Source organism: Oryctolagus cuniculus, chromosome 12 (assembly GCF_964237555.1).
Source record: "Oryctolagus cuniculus chromosome 12, mOryCun1.1, whole genome shotgun sequence".
Classification (NCBI taxonomy): domain Eukaryota; kingdom Metazoa; phylum Chordata; class Mammalia; order Lagomorpha; family Leporidae; genus Oryctolagus; species Oryctolagus cuniculus.
Window position 1 is genome coordinate 71708483 of NC_091443.1, and position 12400 is coordinate 71720882.

General features: G+C 44.9%; 1 protein-coding gene across 2 annotated transcripts in view; it reads right to left on the reverse strand.

The window, feature by feature from the left end:
• Positions 1-12400, reverse strand: part of SHC4 (SHC adaptor protein 4) — a 142738-nt gene that overhangs the window by 63963 nt on the left and 66375 nt on the right. For both annotated transcript variants that reach the window (XM_008269042.4, XM_070054157.1), the window contains exon 3: positions 4310-4373. In XM_008269042.4, coding sequence (XP_008267264.1) covers positions 4310-4373 — 64 coding nt within the window. The remainder of the gene's footprint in view (positions 1-4309; positions 4374-12400) is intronic.

The following is a 12400-nucleotide window of genomic DNA, read 5'->3' on the forward strand; positions in this document are numbered from 1 at the left end:
AAGATTTTTATTTATTTATTTGACAGGTAGAGTTACAGACAGTGAGAGAGAGAGAGACAGGGACAGAGAGAGAAAGGTCTTCCCTCCATTGGTTCACTTCACAATTGGCTGCAATGGCCAGAGCTGTGCCAATCCGAAGCCAGGAGACAGGAGCTTCTTCCGGTTCTCCCACGTGGGTGCAGGGGTCCAAGGATTTGGACCATCCTCTACTGCTTTCCCAGGCCATAGCAGAGAGCTGGATCAGAAGTGGAGCAGCTGGGACTTTAACTGGTGTCCATATGGGATGCCGGCACTGCAGGCAGCAGCTTTACCCAATATGCAACAGCGCCGAACCCTGTAATGAACTTTTACATATATCATAATTCTGTCCTCACAATAGCCATTTTTTGAGAATTGCCCAAAATACATTTATTATCCAGGAGACAAAGTCTTTCATTTTATCATTAGAAATGACTTAAACGACCCATGGAACAGAAAGCACATGAATTTCAGGGAGGTACAGCAGAGTAGAAAACATACAAGATTGGCAACTTGGAATCAAGTCCCAGTTGAGCTACTTATGAGCCCAGGGATACTCTCAGTGTCTTTGTTTACAATACAAGAATAATAATACCACTTCCAAACTCTCACTCCTGCCATGGTCTTAGAAGATTTTCAGCAGTAAAGTATATGGAAATGCATGGTATACAGTGAAGTGCTAATAAACTGTAGTGATCACATTGCATTAGGGGCAGCATTGTGGCGTAGCAGTTTAAGCTGCTGCCTGCAGTGTTGGCATCCCATAAGAGTGCTGGTTCGAGTCCCAGAGGCTCCACTTCCAATCCGGTTCCCTGCTAATGTGCCTGGGAAAGCAGCAGAAGATGGCCCAAGTGCTTGGGTCTCTACACCCATGTGGGAGATCCAGAAGAAGCTCCTGGCTCCTGGCTTTGGCCTGGCCCTGCCCTAGCTGTTGCAGCCACTTGGGGAGTGGATGAGCAAATGGAAGACCTCTGTCTCTCTGCCTCTCTGCCTCTGCCTTTCTGTAATTCAGCTTTTCAAATAAATAAATCTTTAAAAAAAAAAAAGAAAAGAAAATTAAAAGATAAGTTTAATTCATGCAAAGTTTTTTCTCAGTATGCATGTTTTCCATGAACTTTTTGAAGACACTCTGTATGCATGACTTCAAAATTTTCTGCACCAAAATAAACTTATCTTTCGATTTCATTTTTCCGTGAACTTTTTAAAGTGTCCCTGTATACCCCAAACAGTTGAAAGCAGGGCCTTGAAGAGATATTTGTAGCCATACTCATGGCAGAATTATTTGCAATAGCAACATGTGGAAGCATCCTGTGTCCATCAGCAGATAAATGGATAGGCAAATTGTGGTATATATACATTATGCAATATTATTCAGTCTAAAAATGGAAGAGAATTCTGACATATGCCACAATATGGATGAACCTTGAGGACATTATGTTAAGTGAAATAATATAGTCACAAAAGGGCAAACACTGCATGATTCCACTTGCATAAAGTAAGATGATCCTTTTAAAAAATGTTTATTTTTTTTAATTTATTTGAAAGCAATGGCTACACTGAAGAAGGCTGGGCCAGGCTGAAGCCAGGAGCCTGGAGCTCCTTCTGAGTCTCCCACATGGGTGATAGTGGCCCAAGCACTTGGGCCATCCTTTGCTGCTTTCCCGGGCACATTGGCAGGGAAGTTGATCAGAAGTGGAGTACCCAGCACTCGAACCGGTACCCATATGGGATGCTGGCTTAATCCAGTATACCACAATGTCAACCCTACATAAAGTAAAATGATGGTTGCTAGGGGTTAAGGAGAGAAGAGAATGAGAATGTTCAATTCATATAGAGTTTCACTTTGTAAAATGTAAAGAATTCTGGAGGTGGATGGTGATAATGGTTTTATAACAATAGAAATGTATGTACTTAACACAACTGAATTATATACTTAGAAATGGCTAAGATGGCAAATTTCATGTTATGTATATTTTATCACAATAAAATAAAAAACTGGAGAAAAAAGAATATAAAAAAATGTAGGGCCAACCCCGCGGCTCAATAGGCTAATCTTCTGCCTGTGGTGCCGACAACCCGGGTTCTAGTCCCGGTTGGGGCGCCAGATTCTGTCCCGGTTGCCCCTCTTCCAGGCCAGCTCTCTGCTGTGGCCAGGGAGTGCAGTGGAGGATGGCCCAAGTCCTTGGGCCCTGCACCTGCATGGGAGACCAGGAGAAGCATCTGGCTCCTGGCTTTGGATCAGCGCAATGCACCGGCCGCAGCACACTGGCCGCGACAGCCATTGGAGGGTGAACCAACGGCGAAAGGAAGACCTTTCTCTCTGTCTCTCTCTCTCACACTGTCCACTCTGCCTGTCAAAAAAAAAAAAAAAAATGTAATGGTGGGGGATAAAGGCAATGCCTGCAGTGCCAGCATTCCATATGGGCGCTGGTTCAAGTCCTGGCTGCTCCACTTCCAATCCAACTCTCTACTTATGGCCTGGGAAAGCAGTAGAAGACAGCCCAAGTCCTTGGACCCCTGTACCCATGTGGGAGACCCGGGAGAAACTCCTGTCTCCTGGCTTTAGATCAGCCCAACTCCAGCTGTTGCTGCCATTTGGGGAGTGAACCAGCAGATGGAAGACCTATCTCTTTCTCTCTCTCTCTCTCTCTCTCTCTCTCTCTGCCTTTCAAATAAATAAATAAATCTTTAAAAAAATGTAATGGTGGGCATTTGGCCTAGTGAGTAAAACACCAGTTAAAGGGCCGGAGCTGTGCCCCAGCAGGTAAAGCTGCTGCCTGTGCCATCGGCATCCCATATTGGAACTGGTTCTGGTCCTGGCTGCTCCACTTGCAGTCCAGCTCCCTGCTAATGCACCTGGGAAAGCAGCAGAAGATGGCTGAAGTGCTCAGGTCCCTGCACCCATGTGGGAGACCCAGATAAAGCTCCTGGCTCCTGGCTTCAGCCTGGTCCAGCCCTGGCTGTTGTGGCCATTTGGGGAGTGAACCAGCAGATGCAAGACATTTCTCTCTCTCAGTACTTCTACCTTTCAAATAAATAAATCTTTAAACAGCAGTAACAAAAACACCAAGTAAGATGTCCATGTCCCACATCTGAGCACCCGGGTTCTAGTCTCAGCTCCGTTCTGAATTTCAGCTTACTGCTAATGTGTACACTGGGAGGCATCAGGTAATGGCTAAAGTAGTTGGGTCTTTGCTATATACATGGAAGAGCCAGACTGAGTTCCAGGCTCCTGATTTCAGCCTGGCCCAGCTCCAGCTGTTGAGGGTATTTAAGGAGTGAACCAGTAGATGGGAGCACTCTCTCTTTCTCTCTCATTCCCTGTGTCTCTCCATCTATCAAATAACAAAAAAATGAAATTTTTAATTAAAAATGTAAAGGGCTGAGAAGCATCCCTGACATATTAACTAGTCAATAAATGCTGACTATCAAAGGAAATTAACTCAGAAATTTCAGTTTTTGTTTACAGGTAAACTTTCTGGGAGGACGTTAATTAGGTTTGCTTTGCTTTAATTTGGGAGGTGGAATCTCTTCTTCTGAAATAAGAGAATCTTTAATACATGAGCACATTTATTGAGATCATCCAGTTGAAGTTTTCTCATCATGGAGGTTATGAGAAACAGGAAGCTTGAGGTAGCTTTGGGGCCATGGGTTCTGTCAAAGAAACTGGGAATGGGGAGTCCTTAATAGAATTCAAAGGCCATTTGTCAGTTTCCCAGGCCATGCAGCTCCTCTGAGTCACTCTGGGTGACACTGGGTTCAACTCTGTGTGAAATAATCAACAGTGATAACAAAAGAGACCCTGGGTGTTATAGAAGCAGAGCACTAGGCTGCGAATCTGAAGACCTGGCGCCTCCACCCTTTCCCTAAGGTGCACTTGAGTAGCTGGCAAAATGAGATTGTGATCCATGCACCCAACGTGTACTGATGCAACCAGGGTAATCAACCTTTTCCCTCTTTGACATTACTCGATGATTGCAGCCTTGGAGCTCCTCTCTTCTATTTGTACAAATATAATAGGTTATTGTGAACTACAGTCACCCCACTATACTGTGTGACACTAGCAACTTCTAGAATACTTCTAGAACACTCTGGTTTGATACCTGTTATCCGCCCTCCCTATCTTTCTCGGTCTGTAGTCATCATCATTCTGTGTTCAGGCTAAGTCTTTTTAGAGCACGCCTCCTAATGAAGGCGGGGGTCATATGGTAGATGGAAATACCCACTATCGCGATGCTAGTTTCGCCATAGTTAGGGAAACATCAAGCAAGAAAACCACATCAATAGTTACCTTTCGCTTTTTAATGGCTCCGTTTGCCCCAGGGACAGCTTCACACAGGCGACTTATTGCTTCCCTACAGAACAGAAACCACACAAAGACTTAGCACACCGGCTACACACCGGAAGCGTTCAAAACCTGTTGGAAATTATTATGACCAAAATGTACCCGTCCAGGATGGCGGGTCCCTCGCAAGCCACCTTCCCTCAGCCCACCGTCTCTCTGCAGTTCAAACCCAGGAAAACACCCTAGCACGGCAAGATTGCCGCTCAGCGTGGAGCCCTCCCGTCCACTCTCTTCGTCTCTTTCTGCCTTAGACTTTGCAGATTTGCCTTTTCGTGCTGTTGAGCTTTAGCCGCCAAGGAGGGGCAGAGGCTTGATCTCTCCCGAGGAGCTCAGCACCCCAGACAATCACAGACAGCCCAGCAGAAGTTGAAAAGGACAGGGAGAGCACTGAACGCCAAGGTGGTCTCGGATGGAGCCCTATCCACGAGGTTCCTGCTACGAGCCATTGAGCTCTCACGTCATTCCACCGAAGAAGAGAAAATCAATACCGAATTTCCTCCTTCGCTTATTTTTCTGCCCTTAACTCTACATTGCACTTCCTGAGAGAAAGGCACGACTAAAATAAGTAGGTGCTCCTTAATGGAAGTGGTGAAGGCACAGGCCCCTCCTCTCCAGCGCCCTAGTGCTAACTAAAAGCTTTTGTCTCTGGGACTCAGGGCAGTCATCCCTGCCCAAGCGGCACTCTGCGTAACGTGAACCTTAGCCTTGTGGTTTTCAACACGTGAATTACACTTCTCACAAGGCAAATGGAAATCTCTGAACTCCTCCCGCACCCCCCTGAGATGACTGTTTAAGTTAATGGACTGTTTACACACACATGCTACATTGCACTACAACTTTTTAATATATTCCATTTCATGATAATATTTTCTGGGAGATATTTTTGATTCCCAGAGGAAGGGACCAGTCAGACAGAGGAATGTAGTAGACCCATGACTAAAAATCTGCATGGCGTGGTGCAGAGCGTGTTTCTCTAGGGAGCGCTGGAGAGTTGAGTAGAACTCAACCCTACGACTGCAGGCATTATTTCAGACATACATGTTTTAGTCCAGATTCCTTCTTCCTCTTTGTTTTCTTTTTTGGCTTAAATGAAACTCCTTCCCAAGATATTATCTTGTCTTATTTATGACTAATTACCTGCAACCAAAGGATAGAATGGCCCTTTGGTTTAGCATATTTTCTCAGAATTTTGGATTTCTTGTTTCTCTAATACGCAGACTTTAGTGCTCTGTAGTCAAACAGAAGGATTACACAGAGGCAGGACTCTCTGGTTGCTCGGTTAATGCTTTGTGTCGTTTGAGTGATTACTCAGTAACTGATGAGACCCAAATAACTGGCAGAAATTGAACTTTCATACTTCAACAATAACTAGTCCTGGCACCTGCTGCATTGATAGTATTTATAAAAGAAATACTCCATGAGAGCTGGTGGGATGCTTTGGTAAATGGTTTGAAATAAAAGTACAGTGGCTAATGCTGTGGTGTAGTAGGTTAAGCCGCCACCTGCACCAGCATCCCATATGAGCGCCAGTTTTTGTCTTGGCTGCTCCACTTCCAATCCAGCTCCCTACTAATGGCCAGCTCCCTGCTAATTTAGTACTACAAAATACTACAATTACTTTGATATTGCTAGAGTATAAAGTGTGACAGAATATAAAGTGTGACAGTGGGACTGGCATTGTGGCACAACAGGTTAAGCTTCTGCCTGCGATGCCAGCATCCCATATAAGTGGAGTTCAAGTCCTAGCTGTTCCACTTCCAATCCAACTCCCTGCTATCCCACCTGCAAAAGCAGCAGCAGACAGCCCAAGTGCTTGGACCCCTGCACCCATGTGGGAGAGCTGCAAGAAGAACAGCTTTGGCTGTTGCGGCCATTTTGGGAGTGAGCCAGCAGATGGAAGCTGTCTCTCTGTCTCTGTCTCTCCTCCTCTCTTTGTAACTCTGCCTTTCAAATAAATAAAAAATAAATCTTTTTTTTTAAAGTTAGGTGTGACTGAGCAAGAGTGAGTAAGAGCCAAGACATGAGATTAGAGTCTCAAAAAACTTTTTTCAGGGTCCTGCACTGTGGCATAGTTAAAACCACCGCCTGCAACGCTGGCGCCCCATATGGGCACTGGTTTGAGTCCCAGCTGCTCCACTTCCAATCCAGCTCCATACTAATGGCCTGGAAAAGCAGCAGAAAATGGCTCAAGTGTTTGGGCCCCTGCTACCCATGTGGGAGACATGGATAAAACTCCTGGCTCCTGGCTTCAGCCTGTCCCAGCCCTGACTGTTGTGGCCATCTGGGGAGTGAAGCAGAGTATGGAAATCTCTCTTTGCCTCTCCTCTCTCTGTAATTCTTTTAAAATAAATAAATAAATCTACCTCCCCCCCCAAAACAAAAACTCTATAAAGGCCAGATGGTAAATACAGAAGTACTTCAAAAAGTTCTTGGGAAAATGAAATTAAAAGGTAAATTTATTTTGGCGCAAAAAATATTGAAATCCATTGCAACTATTCAATTCTGGGACTGTAGAACAGAAAGCAGCCTTAGACAACATGTAAATAAACCAAAACCAAGGCCGGCGCCGTGGCTCAATAGGCTAATCCTCCACCTTGCGGCGCCGGCACACCGGGTTCTAGTCCCGGTTGGGGCGCCGGATTCTGTCCCGGTCGCCCCTCTTCCAGGCCAGCTCTCTGCTATGGCCAGGGAGTGCAGTGGAGGATGGCCCAGGTGCTTGGGCCCTGCACCCCATGGGAGACCAGGAAAAGCACCTGGCTCCTGGCTCCTGCCAGGATCAGCGCGGTGCGCCGGCTGCAGCGGTGGCCATTGGAGGGTGAACCAACGGCAAAAGGAAGACCTTTCTCTCTGTCTCTCTCTCTCACTGTCCACTCTGCCTGTCAAAAAAAAAAATAAATAAATAAATAAATAAATAAATAAACCAAAACCAGCATGGCCGTGTTCCAATAAAACTTTATTTCTAGAGACACTTTCCAGATTTGGCCCACATGTTGTAGTTTGCCAAACTCTGGATTAGATAATTCACATAAAATGAGAGAGCTCAATTTTTAAAAATGGGAAAATTTTCACATGCATTATAATGTCAAAATTGAAAATGAAAGCAACTCTAAAATACTTCACTCACAGTAAAGTAGCAAAAAGGCAAATACAAAAATCTAATATTGAGAAGGGTGGGTAAAATTCTGCTTCAGCAATATTTATCCATTGCCAGAGGCCTAATAAATTTTCTCCAAAGAGCAATTTGGTAAAAGATGACAAACATAAAATAATTCATTGGTGTTTGATGTGTGTGTGTGTGGGGGGGTCTTGTAGCCAAGTAGCATTGAGTATATAAAAGAAATAAGGGACTGGTGCTGTGGCATAGTGAATCAAGCCACCTCCTGCAATGCCTAGCATCCCATATTGGTGCTTGTTCGAGTCCTGCCTGCTCCACTTCCGATCCAGCTCCCTGCTAATGCACTTGGGATGGCAGCAGAGGATGGCCCAAGTCCTTGGGGCCCTGCACCCGTGTGGAAGACCAGAAAGAAGCTCCTGGCTCCTGACTTCGGCCTGGCCCAGCCCAAGCCATTGAGGCCATTTGGGGAATGAACCAGCAGATGGAAGACCTCTGTGTTTCTGTCTGTACCCGTTTCTTTCTGTAACTCTGCCTTTCAAATAAAAAAAGAAATATTTTAGAGTAAAAAAACCCTAAGTTTGTGATATAGAGATAAGACATGCCAAAATAAATATCCAAATAACATATTTGGAATGTTAAATATGAAATATGGGGGAAACCTATAGAAATTCATGGGAAAGTAGACATTGGCATGCCATAAACACATTGGTAGCAGTGATGTAAAATTAATTCTCTGCAAATAGTGATAGACACAGAGCTGATAAAAAGTGGTTTGGTTTGAGGTGTTGTTTTGTGGTTTGTTGTTTCTGATTCTACAAATGTTTAGATACCAACAATGTAAACAAGGATTTCAAAACCCAAACCCACCAAGGGAGGAGCCATGTTTCCTGGAGTGTGAAGAGGGAGGACTCCTGGGCTCCAGGGACCGGGGAGGCACAGTGCTGGTTGTCTTTCCCCTGCCCACTTCCCCAGCAGAGTGAGGGGCTACTTTTTGGCCAGTCCTTACACCACTGAGTCTGTGGGGAACTACCAATGGAAAAAGACAAAAAGGCAGGCGTCAACATGGGAAAATGTTAGCAGGGAAGAGCCACTGGACATCGGCCGTCATCGCTAGCCGTCATCTGCCAGCAAGCACCTGCGTGCCCTCACAGATTCAGAGAGAACTTGACAGCCAGGTAAAGGCACCTGTGGCTTCACAGAGCCTCAACATCTCTGGAAGGATTCACAAGTCTGCTGAAAAGCAAAGTGTGTGCTTATAAGCTTGCTTTCTTAAATTAAGTCATTAATGTTTTTTTTTTTTATTTGAGATTCTAGAAGGCACCATGGATTTTCTCAAAAAAAAAAAAAAAAAAAGACCTTTCATTCAAACTTTTCTATTCCATTTTAGAGGGCTCAACCCAACCCTGGAAACATTATGTGGACTACTTGAGAGTAGTTTTAAAATAACCTCTCAGGGGCTGGCACTGTGGCATAGCAGGTAAAGCTGCCACCTGCAGTGCTGGCATCCCATATGGGCACCAGTTCAAGTCCCAGTTGCGCCACTTCCAACCCAGCTCTCTGCTATGGCCTGGGAAAGCAGTAGAAGATGGCCCAAGTTCTTGGACCCCTGCACCTGCATGGGAGACCTGGAAGAAGCTCCTGGCTCCTGGCTTCATATCGGCAAAGCTCTGGCCATTGCAGCCAATTGGGAAGTGAACCAGCGGAAGGAAGACCTCTCTCTGTCTCTGCCTCTCCTCTCTCTCTGTGTAACTCTGACTTTCAAATAAATAAATAAATCTTAAAAAAAAAATAAGAGCTGCTTTCTCTACTGATATCTTTCACTCCAGGAAAGAGAGATCTGTGTCGGTATTTTGTTGCTCTTCTACATTAAGATCTTTCCCTCCCCTAAAGTTAGGACTAAGAAAGTAACTGTAACATTTTAAAGAACAAACAGTACTTTCAGTGCTTTTCTGGAATTTCAGCCACACCCTACAGCCTAAAGCGTGGACTTGACAAAAGCTGGGGAAAATGAAAACAGGCAGTGCCTTCCCCCAGGATCGCCTGCCTCGCTGGCTGCCTGGGTTTCTGCAGACCCCCTGTGGATCTGACCTGCCACGCCACTGCGTCCTGCGAGCAAACATGGGGCGCACGTCCTCTGAGAGGAGCTGGATTTGGGGATTTCACTGGGTACGGATTTCCATCCTGGGAGCCTGTACTAGAAAGAGAGAGGGAGCAAGGCTCCACAGCAGCAACAGTGGTCACTTTGTTTATTGTTTGGCCACATGAGAAGGAAGGGGAGAAGCGGCTGATGTAAGGCAATGAGAATGCAGTTGAAGATTTGCTTTTAAGCATAGAAAACTCTGCCTACGCCATAAGACCCAAAAAAGATATTTTGTGTGTCTTAACAGAGTCCAAACAAATCATCCAAACAAAGCCACCTTTCTTTACCAACCCCTGGCTGTGGCGATATTCCCGTTGTCATTTGTCTGAGTTGAAGCCTTACACAGTCAAGCTCCTCTGGAGGCTTGTTTAACAACCCCCATCTGTTTTTTGTTTTAACGTGTGGAAGACAATCATCACCATCAGGACAAAGTGGAGCACTTAATGGGGACAGACTTTCAGTAGTGAAGATCAAAATGCAGTTCTTCAGTACACAGAGGAGCCAGAAAATGTGGAACATGAAACCAAGCCAAGGGCCCAGTTGGAAGGGCAATGCTGCCACCACGCAGACACACAGTCACAGACAGGTCACACACAGTGAAGGAGTGGTTTCAGTTTTACCCTGGCAAATAGGAATGAGAGGAGAATACAATTTTAATCATGGCAAGAGCCTTTCCCAAAGTGAAAGTCAAAGATACCCAGACTAAACACATTCACCTGCACCTCCCAATGGTCTTGCCCTTACCTTTCATCTCCAACATGAACCCTTCAAAAATCAGTTAACAATGTCTCAGGGACAGATCATCAATGTCTCAAATTGCCTTCCGATTATGAATGAAGAGCCTTGTGAGTAATTCAGATTGCACAGCGGGGTGGTTTTCTGTTGTGCTGATTATCCTAGGGAAACCAGTACCATCTTTTGTGAAACGTTTGCCTTCAGGACATCAAGGCTCAGGGATCTATGTGTTCCATTTTGTTCAGTCTGGTGAAATTAAAGACACCCAAGAATTTTGTGAAAGCCCTGAGACAGGACACGGTAGAACATGAGCCTGCCTCTATGGCGAGAAGCACACAATGGGCACAGTCAATGCCCACACACCAGTCGAAAATAGAAAGCTTCAAACTCCCTTTGTGCTGTTATCAAGAGGGATCGCCCATGCAGGCTGCTGGGGCTCGCCTCAGCTCATAAAATATAGCCTTTCATGTTAGAAACGGACACCTCAGGTCCCAGGATGCTCAGATAAAACCCTGCAGTACTGCCCAGAGCATTTACCCCTACGCCCACTTACCACACCGCTCTGGCTCCTGAATTACACTTAACATCAGATTCTGAAGTCACATTTGCAATCTGACCCAGCCCAGCAACCCTAACATATGGGCTTTTCTAGCTTCTCCGTGATGCTACTCTCTGATGCAAATGTGGGCCCTTTAATTGCACTGTCCTCAATATCGTATGTCCTTTACAAATCTCTCTAGTTAACAAAAATTAAGTACTTATTTTCTATTCCCACCATGATTTCTCACAATAGTATCATATTTCAATATTCAAACACCTACATCCATATGCTGACGGATTTATAGGGTTTGCCAGTGGTTAATAAATCTTATGAAAATGACAATGAAGAAATACATTTGGTTTCACACAAAAATACACTGGAATTTGTAAATTTACAAGACTCTTTTTTCTTGAGATAGATAAGCTGGGTTTCTTTAAAACAACTCTGTTTTAGACAAAACTATTATGAAACTATATCTGCTATTGGCAGGAAAGAGTGCACTGAAACACAGTGTGGTCACTTGTGAGTCAAAGCTCATCTTTTAAAAAATCAAAAATGGGGTCGGCACTGCGGTGTAGCAGGTTAAGCCTCCGCCTGCAGCACCTGCATCCCATATGGGTCTTGGCTCTAGTCCCGGCTGCTTCTCTTGGGATCCAGCTCTCTGCTTATGGCCTGGGAAAGCAGTAGACAGCCCAAGTGCTTGGGCCCCTGCATCAGAATGGGAGACCCAGAAGAAGCTCCTGGCTCCTGGTTTCGGATCGACCCAGCTCTGACCATTGTGGCCATTTGGGGAGTGAACCAGCCAACGGAAGACCTCTCTGTCTCTCCCTCTAACTGTCTTTAACTCTGCCTCTCAAATAAATAAAAATAAATGTTAAAAAAGTAAAGAAACAGTTCCCGCTTAACCACCCATTTTATTCACCCCATTCACTCTAAATGGTATGTATCTACTTCTAAAAATTAGGCCTACCTTCAAGAAGGAAGATTTGGGACTAGTTCAGATATTTATAACTGCTTGTAGTGGAAGTACCTTTAATACTGAGTAAGACAGTGATTGGTGGGCTGAAGAGTTTGACTTCTATGACATTTTTTTAAATAACTGATTATTTTGGCTAAAAATCTATTGATTTCATTTGGGAAGTCCATTTTTAAAAATGTATGTGTGTGCATCTCTGGAAGGAATCAATAACCAGCCCAGTCAGTTAAGTCCGCTGTAGCAAATAAAGGTAGGACAACTTTGGCCTGCACATCAGGCAGGAATTCACCAGCACAACCGTTTGGGGAAGTGGTGATCCAACTTCAAAGCTCACTTTAAAGAAAAATGATTTATCTGAAAGGAGAGACAGAGGATTTCCATCTTCTGGTTCACTCCCCACATGGCCTCAACAGCCAGGTCTTGGCTAGACTGAAGTCAGGAGTTAGGAACTCCATCCTGGTCTCCCATATGGAAGACAGTGACCCATGTTCTTGGGCCATCTTCCACTGCCTTCATGGGAACATTAGCAG